An 18,296-nucleotide genomic window follows, 5' to 3' on the forward strand; every position below is an offset into this window, starting at 1 on the left:
ACCTGGTTTAAACATGAGTGAGAAGCCTTAGCCCATCTTAATTAGCTTCTGAGTAGAAAAGGTTTTTTTGTTTGTTTAGTCTTCATGAGAAAAGGGCTTTTTTAAAAATCTGTGAAAATATAATTGGCTCATTCATTTTCCAATCTTTGCCTTTACAGCCACCTTGCTAACCTTCTTCCAAACATTTTGGATAGAAGAAAACCCCATTTAATAGAAACTTTGTGAATAGCCAACTTTTGATTATTCAAAGCCAAGTGAAAGAATGAAAAAAAAGGGGGGGGAGGAAATTGGCTTCACAAACCTTATTTCAACCATTGGTTTTTGACCTCTTTTCCATACCAAACAAATTTTACCAAGGAAATGGTATTCCATTTCTTTCCACTAATGAAAAAGTAGTTATCCCAAAGCAAGATGAAGGAAAAGGAATAGAACAGAAATCTACAAATTGAATAATCAGCTCCTAAATAATTGATACCTCCAGGGCATCGACATTTGCTGTCAAATCCTTCTCCTTAGAAGCAGTAGAGCATTGTGGGAAGAGCACACAGGTTGGGAATCAGAAGACCTGGGCCTGCCACTCTGCAGAGGGTCGGCTTTCTCATTTGTAAAATAAAGATAGTCTGCCTTCCCAGCCTTCCTCTCAGGACTTTTTGCCTAAAGTTCATTCTGTGCAATGTGATATATGATACATGATAGGACAAATTATGTTATTTACCTTTCAGTACATTACAGATTTTCCAAAAAGCCATTCTGAGTCATTATGATTTAAATGTAGATTGCTCATAAAGCCTGGCCCAAACAGATAATGAAGGATTGCATTTTGTGACATTGATGCTAATAGCATTGGCAAGATAACATTAATTTAGATAAAAGGTATGTAGATTTAAAGTGAAAAAAAATTATAGACAGGAATTGACATTTATAAAACCACTAGTTCAGAACAAGATTCTTTTATATCTAGGGGCATGTGGTTGTTAAAATTTGTTAACATTTAATAACTTAATTGTTTCAACTTCAGAGTTCACAGAATCCACACTGCATGCTAATGCCATTTACTAGTAATAATGAGTTTCTGTAAAGATCTGGGGTTTTTATTAGTAAAAATTTTAACTGCAGCCCCCGTGTTTAACACTTATGACTTCCTTCCAACAAATTTCTTCCTCCCCCACCACATGCATTCCTCTAAGGAACACCACTCATCCTCTTTAACTGCTCAAAGAACAATTATTATACTGACTTAACTTGTATTATTAGTTCATAAAATCTCTAATTTTTCAGAAATAATTTTAAATATGGAAAACAATAAATTGATAGTATTTGCACTTATATAGTACTTTGAGTTAAAATATTTTCACATATATTACATCACCTCTTCCCTGCAGCCAACCTGTGAAATAAGCAGGTATTATCATCTCCATTTTACAGGTAATAGACTAAAATAAAGGAGGATAACTGACTTGCCCAAGGTCCTATGATAATCAAATAGCAGAAATAAAATTAAAACCATTTTTTCAGGCTTTTGGTCCATACCACATTGTCTCCTTGGAGAAAGAACATGTATCAGTTAGCTTTTGCTTTATAAAACAAAAACACTCCAAATTAGTAGTTTAAAGGAACTACTATTTATGTTGGGATAATTCTTTGGGTCAGCAATTTGGACCAAGCTCTGTTGGTATTTCTTCTGTTCTCAGCAGGATTAACTCCTGAATCTCTAGTCAGCTAGGCAGCTTTACTTCTGGATGCTGTCTGGCTCTCATCTGGGGAGATGGAGGTGACTGTGTACATGTCTTTTGTCGGGCAGCAGGCTATCCTGGGCTCATTGACATGGTGGCTCAAGGTTCTAATAGTGCAGAGGGCAAGGCCTAGTGAGAAAGTGCTTTTAAGTCTCTGTGTTCATATTTGCTAATTTTCCCTTGGCCCAAACAAACCATATGCCCAATCCCAGTGTCATTATGGGAGGGCATTACAAAAGGCATGTACTCAGGGGGACATAAACAAATGGGGTCATTATTGCATGCAATTACCACAAACTAAATATAAAATTACTGAAAATGGCACTCATCCCATCATCTTTTCCTGCTGTAGCTGACATGGCATCTTTACCTTAGCTCTTATGATGGAAACAATCATTATCTATAGATTCTAGGGACATATAACCAAAGTGATGAGTTGCAAAAAGGGCCCAAAGTATTATATGTAGTATGAGCCAGTATATTCCTGCTTATCATAACACCTACTGCTCATTGAACATCTTCTAGGTGCCAGGCACTAGGCTAATTCCATCTCAAATCTTCAAAGTCAATGCTATAATTTCCATTTTTCAGATGATAAACTAAGAGAAATCTAGTGACTTGCCCAAGGTCACCTAGCTGGCGACTAGAGAGCTTGGATGCAAACATGGGCCTGATGCAGACATCCATGCTCTTTCCGCTACACCACACTGCAGCAGCTCCTGAGGGATCCCGTGGTCAGGGCTGGAAGTCCAAGGCAGATTGACAGAGAGTTTCTAACATCCGGGATAATGGGTAAAACTCTCAGTATCCATTTTCCAATGAAGGAAGTTATGTGTACTTATTACCATTTGACTAATGTCTCATGAAGATTTTCTGCTGTAGACTTCTAATTGTATGTTATAACTGCTACCTCGTGATTTCAAAAAGAAAACCACCAAATTTTTGGAATAGTTTTAGTCTCTATGAACAAGGATAACTAATGTAGGGCTGGGTGTTTTATTTGGAATGGGGGCATGAGTTCCACTAAAGTAAAATGTAGGTGGTGCTCTGTTTACTTACTAAAAGCATAGGGAAAGAGAGGAAAGGTGGGGAGAATATGACAGAGAAAGAAAAAATAAAGAAAGAATGCCATGGTGATGGAGTCAAAGGAAATTAAATACTGTACAAATGAGCAAGAGTCCTTCTTACCTAACTTAACAATGAGAAAATTTAGAATCATCAAGTTCTCTTTCCATGTCCCATACAGGCAAAAGGGGGTTCTGACAGTATTGGGTCGGGATAAATGCTAGGCATTTTATGGTTTTTATCTATTCTATGGATGTGTCAGTGATTTTGTTTTATTTATTTGATTTTTTAACCTCATTTTAGCCCATTATATCCAACCCCCCCATCCACCCACCCATCCAAATCTATGAAAAAGTATAATCAAGGACATTTTGCATTTTCTTGGCCTTCCTGGGTTTTCTCTGAGCTGCCTCTTTCTCCTGTGGCCCTAAGAGTTGTCTTGGCTTTTTGTAAGAAAGAGGAGAGGATCAATAGGGTGGGGCCCAAGGAGAAGAGAAGCTCAGTGTGGAGAGAATTAACTAAACAATGCTCTTTTTTCTCTGAAAGCTCTCTTTGTTAGGAGATCACCCACCCACCCACTACCAAGTATGAGAAACATCACTAATTCTGTAGTGAACGATTGCTTTCTTTCTTAGTGATTCTTAGCAATCTGAGTCTAGAGACCATGTCATTTCTTAATTTGAACACCCAGTATTACTTAGCACATAATAAGTGTTCAATAAATTCATTTTATTTTTAACATATGAACTTTTGAAGTCTGCAGTTGGATATTCAGAAAGAAAAAATGCCTTTGTATTTAGAACTTATTCAAATACCTTGTATGTATGTATGTATTCATTATGTTTTTATTCCTATCCCACTATCACTTCCCCTTTGGCAACTATAAGCTTGTTTTCTATGTCTATGGGTCTGCTTCTATTTTGTGTATTCATTTATTTTGTTTTACCGACTCCACATGAGAGATCCTGCTGTATTTGTCTTTGTCTGACTTTATTTTAGTTAGCATAATACCCTCTAGGTCTGTCCATGTTGTTGCCGATTACTAGATTTCATTCTTTTTATTGCTGAATATTATTCTTCTGTATATGTGTACCATATCTTCTTTGTCCACTCATCAACTGATGGACATCCAGGTTGATTCCACATATCTTGGCTATTACTATTAATGCTGCAATGAATGGGGGTGGGGGTGGGGTGTATGCATCTTTGCAAATTAGTGTTTTGTTTTCTTTAGATGTATACCTGGAAGTGGACTCGTTGGGTCATAAGGCAGCTCTATTTTTAATTTTTTAGGAATATCCATACTGCACTAATGTACAATCTTCTCCCATTCAGTAGGTTATCTTTTCATTTTGTTAATGGTTTCCTTCACTGTGGAAAACTTTTAGTTTGATTTAGTCTCATTTGTTTATTTTTTTTTTTGTTTTCCTTGCTTGAGGAGAGATATCCAGAAAGACATTGCTAATGTCAGAGTTTGCTGCCTAGGTTTCCTTCTATCGTTTTAGGTTTGACATTTAAATCTTTAATCCATTTCGAATTTATTTTTGTATATAGTGAAAGAAATGATCAAGTTTCTTTTCTTTTTTTTTTTTTTTGCAATTACATGTCCAGTTTTCCCACCACCACTTAGTGAAAAGACTATCTTTATCTCATTATGTATTCTTGCCTCCTTTGTCATAGATTAATTGACTATGTAAGTGGGGATTTATTTCTGGGCTCTATTCCATTGGTCTGTGTATTTTTTTTTTTTGCCAATACCATACTATAATGATTATTGTAGTATAGTTGATATCAGGTTGTATAATACCTCCCACTCTGTTCTTCCTCAAGATTTCTTTGGCTATTCGGGGTCTTTTGTGGTTCCATGTATATTTTAGGATTAGTTGTTCTAATTCTGAGAAGAATACCATTGGTGTTTTAATAGGTGTTGCATTGAATCTGTTTATTACTTCAGGTAATAAGGACATTTTTAACAATATTAATCTTTCCAATCCATTAGCTAGGTATATTCTTCCATTTGGTTGTATCTTACTCCATTTCTTCTATTTATCATAGTTTTCAGAGTATACGCTTGTTTTTTTAAAAGGTATTTTCAACATCATGGGCTCCCTGCTTAGTTACCTAAACAGTAGATTCTTTTTTTTTTTTTTAATATATTTTATTGATTTTTTACAGAGAGGAAGGGAGAGAGATAGATAGTTAGAAACATCGATGGGAGAGAAACATCGATCAGCTGCCTCCTGCACATCTCCCACTGGGGATGTGCCCGCAACCCAGGTACATGCCCTTGACCGGAATCGAACCTGGGACCTTTTAGTCCATAGGCCGACGCTCTATCCACTGAGCCAAACCGGTTTTGGCTAAACAGTAGATTCTTAAAGAACACACAATAGGGAAAGAAACTATTTTTTTGGCACTGCCAGATCCATAAAACTAATGCAGTTTCTTCCTTTGTCTCCCTCCTATATTTTTCTCCATCCTGAGTTCTAGTGCTCATGTTGTGAGGGCATATCAACAACCTATGGTTTTCATGAGAAGTGCTGTGTCTGTTCTGAGTGCTATATTTTAAGAAAGCTACGGATGTATTGATTTGGATGTGATGAGAAGACATCTGCCATGTAGAATGTCAGAAACCACACTTTGTAACTGGTAGTTGAAGCAACTAGTGACGCTGAGCCTAGAGAAGAAACTAACATGACAAATGTCTTGGTTTCTTATAGGATTATCATATAGAAAGTTTATTCTATGCACATCTAGCCTACATCTAACACCAATACATGCACTACAAGGAAATTTATTCTGAGCAACAACAGGTTTCTATCACGAATGAGTAGACATTACAAGGGGGGAGATATATATATTCAACAGGTTAAAAATTATTAGGATTGGCAATACTTAGCAATGGAATTATATGAGGCCAAAACACAGAGTCAAGTGACTGTCCCCAGAAAAAGCAACCGTGTAGGAAAGACTGTGGTCAGTCCATAATACACAAGACAGTTTCTGACTGCATTGAAAGGATAGGAGAATCTTCATGTGCCTCAGAGAGAAATTTGTTAGTGGCATTCCAGGTTATAATTCTTTATATATTTTCTTGAAGTCCCTTGATTTTATACAGTGGCTCTACAGTAACTTTACTAATACAAATAATTAAGAAGACTTATGTTAAATGACTTGGAAACCCAGGATCCATTTATTCATTAATTCAGCAAACATATTTATGGAGTACCCATTGTGCCTCAAGCACTACTGTTCTAGGCTCTGGGGATAGAACTGAGAATGAAAATGTATTAATCCCTACCCATAAGAGCTTATGTTCTAGTGATTACCTAAAATTTATAGATAAATGTGTAAAGAATTAGTATGAATTATAACCAAAAATAATTTCTCTTTACATGTGTTGATGACTGCTAAATTTGCCTTAATTCACTACCTGAATAAATAATTATCTCTTTAAAATACATTTTAATAGAATCATAGTCATCAATTATAATTATATCATCTTTATAAATATTGTATCAATTTCAAAAATTAAAGGGAAATATTTCCTTCTCTGGAAGTCTTTTTACTTTTCTGGTGAAAGAAAAGATATGGCTCATATTTGAAGCATTTTTTTTTATTCAGGAACTTGAATCTATAGTTACCATGTAATTCTGTCCAAAATTTATTTCTTGGGTTACTAAAGCATTATTTATGCTTTTGGTGTCTATCTGGCTCATGAATATCAAATAATTCAGTAAAATATATAATTCTGAAAATGTCACATTTGAAAAACCCTGATGATACAGTAATATCATAAAGTCACCTTAAATATTAGGGAAAGTATGTTAGAGGTGGTTAGATCTATAGACCTCTGTTTAGAACTGAAAACAGTGGGGTAGAGTGACTTTCCAAGGCTCAGAACCTGTGATCTGACCTTTCGGGGTCTGTCCCTCCACCTCTCCACACAGGCTCGTTTTCTCTGCCATTTGAATAGACTGTAGACTTGCTCAGGTTTATTAAGACTGCAAATGGCCTGTGCTGTTGTTCCCGACACTAGTGTTCTCAGAGCAAAGTTCCCACCCCTTCAGGTCTATCAAATGCAAGGTGTCTGTGTTACCATCTGGCTCAAGTTCCCACTTCTGCTATGGTGCAGCTAAATCCTAGCAGGCAGATGACTTTCTAGTTTTCACTATTAAAATATGCATTACCTGAAGACCTTAGTCAATAATTAACTTTCTGAGTTTTGTAAGGTATTGATCTCACTACACAATAATGTGTTTTGAGCACTTACTGGATGCTAAGCAGTGTGTTAAATCCTTAAAATGTTTCAGCTCTTTAATTCTGACAACCTCTCAAGTAGATCCTCTTGACATCCCCGTTTTACAGAGGAAGAAACTAAAGGGAAAATATGCATGGCACCGAAAGGTATAAGGCTAGTTAGCATCAGGAGTAGGATCTGGCTCTCAGCTACCATCTGACTTAACAGGACCTGAATGTAGCAGCAGCTGCCACAGACCCAGAAACATCACTGATCTGTCCAGCATTATAAGAGCCTGGTGGGGATGTGGGAGAGTCACACTGCATAGCCAAGGCTAGTTATTTGCAATGCAAATGCTCTTAGAATGGTTCCTTCTGCCCACCTAGGTGAGTTCTTAATCTAAGGTGTCTCATAATATAAAAAAAATCATTTATATACTTAGAGAAGTAGGTAGTTTTACAAGATAATAGAAATAGACATTTAAAAAGTTTCTCTGGCAAAATTATTCTTTTTTTAAAAGAGCTTTTTGATTTCTATGGTAATGCTGAATGGTAAGCCAACCCTTTTTTTTCACTTGTTGGTAGCAGTGCTTTTATTCATAATGTGAAATCTTTGAGGTTCTCTTGTATAGACTTGGTATTTTCATCTGCCTATTATGCTTGTGACATTGTATTATCCAAGTGAGATTTTTTTTAAAGTCCCTGATATTAAATAGGGATTCTTTCTTTATTATCAAGGCAGCTAGACCAGCTATTTCTGACAATGTAGTCTCATTTTGCTGACTTTTTTTTTACTTTATTTTGTTCAACCTAACAATAATTTCACAGAAGGAGAAAAATTAAAATTGCCTCATTGACAATGTAATGATATCAGTTTTTTCTTCATAGAAATGAAACAAAGTAAACTCCTACCTGTGACTTTCCAGAGGTCACTTGTGCTTTTAGAAAAATGCCTACCAAGTTTTAAGGCTTTGTTTTCAAGATAAATCTTTCCGTTCTGAAACATTTTGTTTGTGTGTTTTTTAAAATGGAGTATTGATAAGAGAGTCCATTTAATGAAATTTAGAGCTGACTCATCTTTTTTTCTCTCTTCTCTCTCCTCCAGCTCTTCCTCTTTGTTGTGTGGAACTTTGAGCTCTACATGATACCGCTGGTGTTGTTGTTACTATTGACATGGAACTACTTCTTGATAATATCAGGGAAAGATAACAGGCAACGTGATACAGTAAGTCTCTATTTTCTTAATTTGTCTGTGGTTTTGTTCTTATTCCTAGTCTCTCTGATAAGATTAACATTGAGTTTGGTTTTACAAACCAGAAATTCTGCCCATAAATACTCAGTTTGGAGAAAAGTTTTTATCAGTTCAGAACTAATAACTCTTTGGTTCTAATACAATAGAAAATATTCACTATTTCAACATTACTCATCTTGATAGGAACAAAAGTCAGAGCACACCGAAGGATGAGCTATGATTTTTAACTATAAATGAGTTCTTCCAAATGATTATTTCTTTCATTCTCTTTGTTGTTGTTTTTTGTCTTAATGAATTCTGAATTAAGACATAATATCACAAAATTACTAGTGACCAGACCAAATGAAATGTATTGTATTTAAGGCATTTCTCTGTTGTCTGTCATTGGAATGAAGGAAGGATTGATGATGGTTGTCGGCCTGGAAAAATACATAAAGTACCTAAATTCAATAAACATTCACAGAACTATAGAAAACATACTTCTCTGTGTCAGGGTGTATCAGGATACCTGCTCAAGGATAAAGAGCTTTCACTTAACTTAGGGAAAGTTATACTGAACCCCTGCCCTCTCTGGCATTTTTGAAAGTTTTTAGGATGTGTGAGACTACCTTCTTTCTCTGGAAAAGAGTTTTAGCTGAGAAGCAGAAGCTAGCCACATAATTACATTTGTTCTTCTGCCAACCTTCATTCCTCTTAGATGATCTCAGTAGCTATATCCTTAGCAAACATACAACTTCAAAAGGCTTTCTCATATGTAAATAAATGGGGGGGTGCTACTTCTCCAAATAGGACATTTGTAATTTGATAACTCCATAGACAACTATTGACAAGAATTTATAGTTTTGTAAAGCATGAGAAAACTTGGTAGTTATATGTCCTTATCAGATTACATAGATTTTTTTTTACTTGCCATTAAGAGTCTCCATTTGATTTATAATCAGGACTTTTTGCCAACTACTGTGTCCATAATAATGCAGAAATAGTTATTTGATCATCAGCTTAATAGCATTATGTGATATCTATATGTATAAAAGCCTAAGCAACCTTTACAACCAGACAACCGGATGACCAGCCAGTAGCTATTATGTGCACTGACCACCAGAGGGCAGATGGTCAATGCAGGAGTTGCCCCCTGGTGGTCAGTGTGCTCCCACAGCAAACCTGCTGCATTCCCTCCCCTCTGCTGGCCAGCCCTGGTTGGCCCTGATCTCCAGTCAGGCTGAGGGACCCCACCCGTGCACAAATTCATGCAGCGGGTCTCTAGTGTTATTATGTTAGCACCATAATGGTTACAAAGACATACCTGTGACATAAAATAATTTCCCTTTTAAATAACACAGCAAAGCACACTTTAAATTATAACACAAGCAAAACATACTTCCAATGGTAACACAAGCAAAATATACTCTTTAAAATAATTTTCTTTATCAAAATAAATGAAAAATCCTGATGCACAACCATCAAGTACATGGCAAAGTCCAACAACACCATTGTCTGTATATCTCACTAGATTATAAATGTGAGGAAGGACAGTCTGTTCATCTTTGTACTTGCCACTGTCTCTAGCACGTGTTTTGCAAATTAAAGATGCTCAAAACATTTTTTATAAGGTTTAACAAACTAAATGTGAGGTTGCTAATAGAGATTTTAATGGATAGACAGCATCAACAGACAAGAAGTTATTATTATTGGCAAGGATTTTATGGATATATTTTTAAATCGCACACTGAGAGACAAGCCCCAAATGCCATAAGCACTGGTGTCATGGGGACTCAGATACTTTTGTCAATTAATACGGAATGTTTTCTTTAAGAAAATAAGACTGTCTCAGACAATTGCTTTCTTGTCCCATTTATTTCTGGGAGATTGTTGAGGGAGAAGAATAACTACTTTTCATTCAGTTGCCTTGAGACAAATTTGCAAATAAGATTATTTGCAAATAGAAAAAAGTGGTAATTTAGTTTCAGCTTCCTAATCCTATAAGGGGGCATATCTTCAATATGTAGTCATTAGTTTAAGTATTCTTGGTGAAAAATTCAGAAACTATAGACATTTCTTGTTATCTTCTCTTGAATATGCCTGCTCTAGCTGGAAAGGTTCACTTCTAGAAGGGAAATAATAATATATAATGTATCCCCTTGTACTTAAAATTCCCTAAGAATTTTTATAAAGCTATTGAGATGTTATATATTATGTAAGTTTTTCTACTCCCTTTCTTCCCCCCAAAATATAACTCCAAAATAGTATTTGTCAAATCTTTCCTTTTAGGCACATCTCTAACAGACTCCCCCTTTAAGCCATGGACAACATTTTATTCCCAGCACAGCCCACTGCGAAACATTGAATAGTCTAACTTTCATGGAATGCCAACTACACCCCATAACTCCCAGTAATTGCCTTTTATTTGCCCCAAACACACATTTCCACATATTCTGTTCTTTCAAGGCACCAGAGCAGCAATCACAGCGTTTCATTCAGCTTCTCATTCACCGGCTCAGTTGAGACCTTATGTAACTCTTAAATCCAATTTGTCTAATTATGTGTTTCTGCCATACCCAGCTGTGCATTTGAGCTGGTTGCTCCTTTTGAAAAGAAACCTGGATTATACTTTGCCGGTTACAGATTTTATACATATACACATACACATACACGTACACGTACACATGAGCATACACATACACACACATACACACACATATACACGCACACATATTCACATATATTCACACATCTGTAAATTAAGGTAAAGTGTTTGTAGGGTTGCCATGCTGTGCTTAAGAGAACCTCCGGCACAATGCATAGCCCTGGTAGAATAGTATTTTGCCCTAAGTCCTTATTGGTATCCCAAAACAATGCAGAATTTTTTCAGCTTGTGTGAAAATTTTAGGGAGTGTCTGAAGTGCATTAGTCATACTGTTGGCTTATTCCAAACTATGACACTTTCTTTTGGGGAGGTGGGGAGGGTGGGGGGAGGTGGTAGAGAGAACGAGAATATGAATGAATTATAAATGAAATTTCTGTCATGAAAAACAAAATCGTCTGTACATTCAGCTGAGAAAATTCAATTAGGGTGAAAATTGTAAAAATATATAAATCAAAATGACTTTCTGGTTTGTATAGCAAAGAGATAAAAGGAAATATTTCTTACATAAGAAGTTAAAAAGAGAAAAGAGCCCTCCCTTGAGAGAGGAGAATCCAGTCTCAGAGAATGAACGAAATGGGTTAGCCAAGCAGAGAGGGGTCCATTGCACCCCCTGTGAGATGGGTATCACTATCACTACTTTACATCCAGGGGAACAGAGTAGAGAGGTTACATAGCTTAACCAAAGGCACACGGTTAGGAAGTGAGAGAGGGGGTGTTAGAACCTGCCAATCCGTGTGACGTGTGCTCTGTACTCCTTACCACCAGTCAGACCCATCTCCTCTTGGGGTTGTGGTTTGGTACATCCTCGGTCTCCCTGGGCCCCGTTAGAGCAGGTTTCTCACTTGAGTTACAGAAAAGCACTTACCCTACCTAGAAGCAGACTGATGGAAGGAAAACCCTTATTTCCCTCACTCCACCACCCCATATCCTTCTTACCTCTCGTACAGCGAAACAGAGCAGATATTTGTTAAGCAACTTTTATGTATCAGGTATTCTGCTAAGCCTTTTAGAGACATCTCTTTTTTTGTTTGTCTTTCAATTTTATTTTTAAATGTATTTTTTATTTTATTCATCACCATTTATGCCCTATATGCCCTTTTCCACCTGCATCTACCACCCACCCTGCAATCACCACACTAGGAGACATCATGTCTTTTTATTCTTTACAATGTGTATCAAGTAAATTATTCTAAGTGGTGTTACCCTTATTTTACAAATTAAGAAATCAAAGACAATAAAGAATGAACTCCATAGAGTAAGTGGGGTGTGAACCCAGCGATGCCATGTTCTGAAACCCTGGCTATTTCCATGCTACAGGCTAGGGCATGACTTCCCCAAGGGATCATTTTCTAAGTGTCCAGACCCTTACATGGAATCCCAGGTTTCCTGAAATTCCTTTTTATGAGGTACCCAGTGACCTCTCAAGAACTAGTGCTGGTTATCTGTTTGATCCCAGGTGACCCCAATAATTTCAAAAACATTCCTGACCTGGAGGACTACCTTCCATCCACCCTGGTGATCATGGGAGGAGTAATTAAAGCTGAATCCTTCACATTAGTAAAGAAAGTCTTTGCATATCTCTGGCATACAAACATTTTTCAACAGCACTTTTAAATTACACTTCAAAGGAACATTCATTTTTTTAAAATATATTTTATTGATTTTTTACAGAGAGGAAGGGAGAGAGATAGAGAGTTAGAAACATCGATGAGAGAGAAACATCAATCAGCTGCCTCCTGCACATCTCCCACTGGGGATGTGCCTGCAACCCAGGTACATGCCCTTGACCGGAATCGAACCTGGGACCTTTCAGTCCACAGGCCGATGCTCCATCCACTGAGCCAAACCGGTTTTGGCAGAAACATTCATTTTTAACTGTTACGATATTCTTCCCACATAATCTCAGTTGCCTAATCAATGAAGGCATTAAAACTGAAGAGTAGGGTAGATCAATGAAATCATTTCTGACTCAGGATCTGACTGTGACACAAATTGAGCCAAAGTCTGCTTGCTAAAATACTTAGTAAATTCTGAAGGGTTTGCTAGCTCCCTCAAATGGCAAAAACCTTGATGCTGCTTTTCTCTGCTTGAATATTGTTCTTTGTTGGATCCGTTCCAATTAGGCCCAGAGCACTTATCTCTAGAAATGCATACAGCTTATAAGAAGTGAATTTTTTCTTTTTTAAATATATTAATTTAAGTATATTAGGGTAACATTGGTTAATAACATATATAAGTTTCAGGTGTACAGTTCTATAATACAACATCTGTATATTGCATTCTGTGCTCACCAGCAAAGACTCTAATCTTCTTCCATCACCATATATTTGAATCCCTTTACCCTATCAACCTCTCTTTCCCCTCTAGTAACCACCATACTGTTGTATGTATCTATAAGGGTTGTACTATTTGTTTGTTGCTTTCCGTTTTATATCCTACATATGAGTGAAATAATATTTTTCTTGCCCTTTTCCACCTAACATTTCACTTAACATAATATTCTCAAGATACATCCATGTTGTGGCAAATGACAATATTTTGTCTTTTTTATGACTGAGTAATATTTCATTGTATATATGTACCGCATTTTATTCAATCATCCACTAAACTAAAGGATACTTAAGCTGTTGCCATGTCTTGACTATTGTGAATAATGCTGCAATGAACATAAGGTACATATATCTTTACAAGTATTTTCAAATTTTTCTAGTAGACAACCAAAAGAGGGATTGCTGGGCCATGTGGCTGCTCTATTCTTAATTTTTTGAAGAAGCTCCATACTGTTTTCCATAGAGGTTGTACCAATTTATATTCCCACCGGCAGGGTACAGGGTTCTCTTTCCTCAACAGTCTCTCCAGCATTTGTTATTTCCATCCTATTGATAGTGGCCATTCTAATAGATGTAAGATGTATCTAATTGAGGTTTTGATTTGCATTTCCCCTATAGCCAGTGAGGTTGGGCATCTTTTCATGTATCTGTAAGTCTTCTTAGGAAAAGTATCTGTTCAGGTCCTTCATCCACTTTTTAATTAGATTGTTTTTTGTTGTTGAGTAGTATGAGTTCTTTGTATATTTTGGATATTAGCCCTTTATTGGAGGTATTGTTTGTAAATATCTTCTCTAATTAGGTTGATTGCCTTTTTATTTTGTTGATGGTTTATTTTGCTGTGCAGAAGCACAGTTTGTTGTAGTCATTTATTTTCGGTTTTAATTCCCATGCATTTGGGATCATGTTCACAAAAATCTCTCTGAGAACAAAGTCCATAAATTTAATGCCTATGTTTTCTTCTATGTATTTATTGTTTTCAGGTCTTATATTCAAGTCCTTAATCTATTTTGAGTTCATTTTTGTATATAGAGTTAGAAAGCAGTGTAGTTTCATTTTTTGCATATGGCTTTTCAATTTTTCCAACACCATTTATTAAAAAGGATTTTCTTTCTCTGTTGTATGATTTTGGTTCTTTTGTCGAAAATTAGTTGCCCATGTATGCATGGGTTTATTTCTGGACTTTCAATTCTATTCCATTGGTCTGTGTACCAGTTTTTCTGCCAATACCATACTGTTTTCATTATTGTAGCTTTGAATTCATGGTGTGTGATACCTCTGGCTTTGTTCTTTTTTCTCAGGACTGCTATGGATATTCAGGGATTTTTGTAGTCTCATATAAATAGGATTTTTTGTTTTATTTCTTTGAAAAATAATATTGGAATATTGATGGGGATTGCATTAAGTCCTGTATATTGCTGCAGATAATATGGCCATTTTAACTATGTTAATTCTTCCATGAACATGGAATATCTTTCCATTTCTTTGTGTCTTCCTCAGTTTCTTTAACAATGTTTTGTAGTTTTCAGTGTATAGATCCTTCACTTAAGTTTATTCCTGGTAGTTTATCCTTTTTATTGCAATTGCAAATAGATTGTGGGTTGTTGTTTTTTCACATTTTTTTCTAATAGTTCATTGATAGTATATAGGAATACACAGATATTTTTGTATGTTCACTTTATATCCTGCAACTTTACTATATTTGTTTATGTTTCTAATATTCTGTGGTGGAATGTTTAGGGTTTTCTATATAGAATTATGTCATCTGAAAATTGTGACTGTTTTACTTCTTCATTCCCTATTTGGGTACCTTTTATGTCTTTTTCTTGCTCTAGCTAGAACTTCCATTACTATGTTGAATAACAGTGGTGAGAGTAGGCATCCTTGTTGTGTTCCTAATCTTAAAGGAACAGTTCTCAGTTTTTCACAATTGAGTAGTATATTACCTGAGGTTTGTAATATTTGATGAGGTACTTTCTTTCTCTATCCATTGTATGGAATGTGTTCATCATAAATGGGTGTTGTATCCATGGTGAAATACTTGAATAAATGAATTATTGAATAAGTGAAATATTCCTAACAGAACCTAAAGAGACTGGCCAAAGCTGAGCTGAGAAGAGAGGACTCCTATGTAAAGCACTTTGGATGTACAGTCAGACCCTCTGGGCTTCATCAGGACTTTATCGTTCAGAGATAGTGGCATAGACCACAGCCTCCTGTGTTTGCATCTCAGTACCAGAAGAGAACACATACTCACTCTTAAACAGAAGCAGCACTGAGTCATACAGCCTGTAAACACATCTAAAAATGGATGATCACTCTCTTCTTTTTCCTGCTTATTTCAACAGCAATTTTCTCAATTTTTTCAGAAGGTCACCAGCTTGCAAAAAATATGAGGACATGAAAAGAATCAGACCTTTAGTTTTCCAACAGAATCACTAGCATAAAGAAGTAGAAACCAACAGCCAATCAGATGTCAGCAGAAAAGTTCATCTGCTGTGACCCCTTTCAAAGCTGTTCACCAACTGCTTAGCTATGCCAACTGCTCACTGTACAGATTGGTCTCCCCACACACTGATGACCATCACCTCATGTCCCTGGACATGGACCAACAGGCTTTCCACATTTTATCCATTCTTCACCACCACCATACTACCATCCTCCCTCTCAGTAAATGACCAGGCCTTCTACTTTACAAAATCCCCTCAAACTCCAGCCCCTGAAACCTCCTGAATTTGTCCTTAATGTAGGTTGCCTATAAACCTATTTTTAGCAAATAATTCAAATGCCCTTTTAAGTAAAAATTTCAGATAAACAATGGGAGATGTTTACCTATACTACAATAATAGTCACCGGTTATCTGAAATTCCTCCTGTATTTTTTCTGGCAACATTACTCCAAATTATTTGCTTCTGTATTCTTACCTCAATACCTATAGGAAGATGGTAGTTCTGAAATAAAATTCTGACTGTCTTCATCTGCTACTTTGGTCTTTCCACAACACCTTCAAGCATGACATAGAAGATTGCTTATGAACAGGCTCCAGCCAAACCATACCTGCAGCTTTATCTCACCTGTATTCCAGCAGAATCATTTGTGTGTGTGTTTTGTTTTTTAGTCCAGAATGAGCAAAATGTGGGAGTAGTAGGAAGACAGGAGTGGGGGAGAAAACCACAGAAATGAACCAGAGGGTGCCATGCTCTTTTGCAATCTCTTTCACCTGAAATCAACCATCCATCCATTGGGAGAGCATGAAACCAAGACTCAGATAGGTTATGTCAGTTGCAAAGGCTCACGCAGCCAGTGTGACCTAAACCCAGTTCTAACTGGTTCCCAGGTGAGCACCCATTACACAGGCTCCACATAACACAGTAGGAAGCAGAAGAGGACGGATGCTTCTCTTTGTATTGATAGGGAAACTGAGGCCTAGGATAAGGCAGTAACCTCTGGAGAGACAGTGATTATTATGGGAGTGGCACTGATTGAGACACACATGGTGGCCCAGGGAAGGGCAGCACAGCCTGGGTCTTAAACTTAGTGGAGGTGCATGTACTGCACCAGCTCTGAGCAGTCCTGGAAGCCATGTGGGCCCTGGGGGCAGACAGAACAGTTGCCCGGCCTCGGCGTGGTGTGTGGCACCATGCTGGACAAGTGGCTGGGGCACTTGAATCCTTGCTGCTGGAGCCATACATTACAGCGATTGAGGTCCAGCCAATACAGAGATTCAGTGGTCAGTGGGGGCTCAGCTATCCTGGGGCACCTTCTCAACCTGCACTGTGAACTTTTAGGGGACCCTGGCTTTGATGAGCAGGTGTTGGCTTCTATTAGCCATGAGGGTTAAGGCCTTTCCATAGAGGAGGGGGTGAAGGAGGGGCCTTCTGTCTTAGAAAAAAGGAAAGGTGGCACACCCTGTGTGCCTTTTACGCTGTTCTTTAAAAATGTGTTTATGAATCTAATGTCTATTTCTTGCTTGACATACATATTTTGTTTTGTCAAAATTGAATTATATTAAATGTACTATTAACATACCTACTTTTTACATTCGGCAACATATATATGAAATATTCCTCAAATTACTGGAAAACCACATTTTGAATGTTTTTTGCCGCCCATAGGTTTTCATATTTTATACATATGTGCTTGCATAATTACCAGTTATCTCTACCATTTTCTCTGGAGTACCATCCCTGATTTCCCTCCCTACCACCTGCCCACCCTACCAACACGCTCTCTAACAGGTTAAGTGAACTCACCCCTCTGAGTTCCCATATTCCCCTTGCTGTATTTTAATAATCACTGCTGGTCTTCCCCACCAGCCCAAAGTTATCCTAATTATATCTCCCATTTCTGTATCTAATTCCAGCACAGAGCAATATGTCTCAGACATAGCAGGATACTAGCTGCTCAAAAATTGTTTGATGGATAAGTAGTCCAGTCTTTCTTTCCAAATAAAAAATTGTCTAAGTTTTATGCCTAATTATTTCCATTCAACAAAAGTTTATTGAACATTACAAGGCACTGTGCTGGCTGTTGTTCAAAGATGATTAAGCCCTGGTTTTGCCTATGATAGTTTGTATTGTAGTGAGGGAAACAACTAAATCGACTACATGAATAGAATAGGCACAGTGATAGAGGGCTGTATATAATATGCAGAGTGTGCAGCCAAAAGACATTCAGATCATCCCAGATATGTGTGTGTGTGCTGCATATATAAAGAAAAGGGGTCTAGCCCTGACTGGTTTGGCTCAGAGGATAGCGTCGGCCTGCGGACTCAAGGGTCCAGGGTTCGATTCCAGTCAAGGGCATGTACCTTGGTTGCGGGCACATGCCCAGTGGGGAGTGTGCAGGAGGCAGTTGATTGATGTTTCTCTCCTATCGATGTTTCTAACTCTCTATCCCCCTCCCTTCCGCTCTAAAAAAATCAATAAAATATATTAAGAAAGAAAAGGGGTCTAGCTATCTGTGGCCACAGCTCTTATTCCACACGTCAGTCTGTCCCTTTCACCCAGTAACTAACTCCATGTTTGCCTTTAATA

General features: G+C 37.2%; 1 protein-coding gene across 1 annotated transcript in view; it reads left to right on the plus strand.

Moving 5' to 3' along the window:
* The window catches only part of MCTP1 (multiple C2 and transmembrane domain containing 1), a 301,653-nt gene that overhangs the window by 201,856 nt on the left and 81,501 nt on the right, over positions 1-18,296 (plus strand). Inside the window, exon 18 of the mRNA XM_023749929.1 lies at positions 8,143-8,262. Within this exon, the coding sequence (XP_023605697.1) occupies positions 8,143-8,262 (120 nt within the window). The remainder of the gene's footprint in view (positions 1-8,142; positions 8,263-18,296) is intronic.

This window comes from Myotis lucifugus, unplaced genomic scaffold (genome assembly GCF_000147115.1).
Source record: "Myotis lucifugus unplaced genomic scaffold, Myoluc2.0 scaffold_0, whole genome shotgun sequence".
In the NCBI taxonomy this organism is placed as follows: Eukaryota; Metazoa; Chordata; class Mammalia; order Chiroptera; family Vespertilionidae; genus Myotis; species Myotis lucifugus.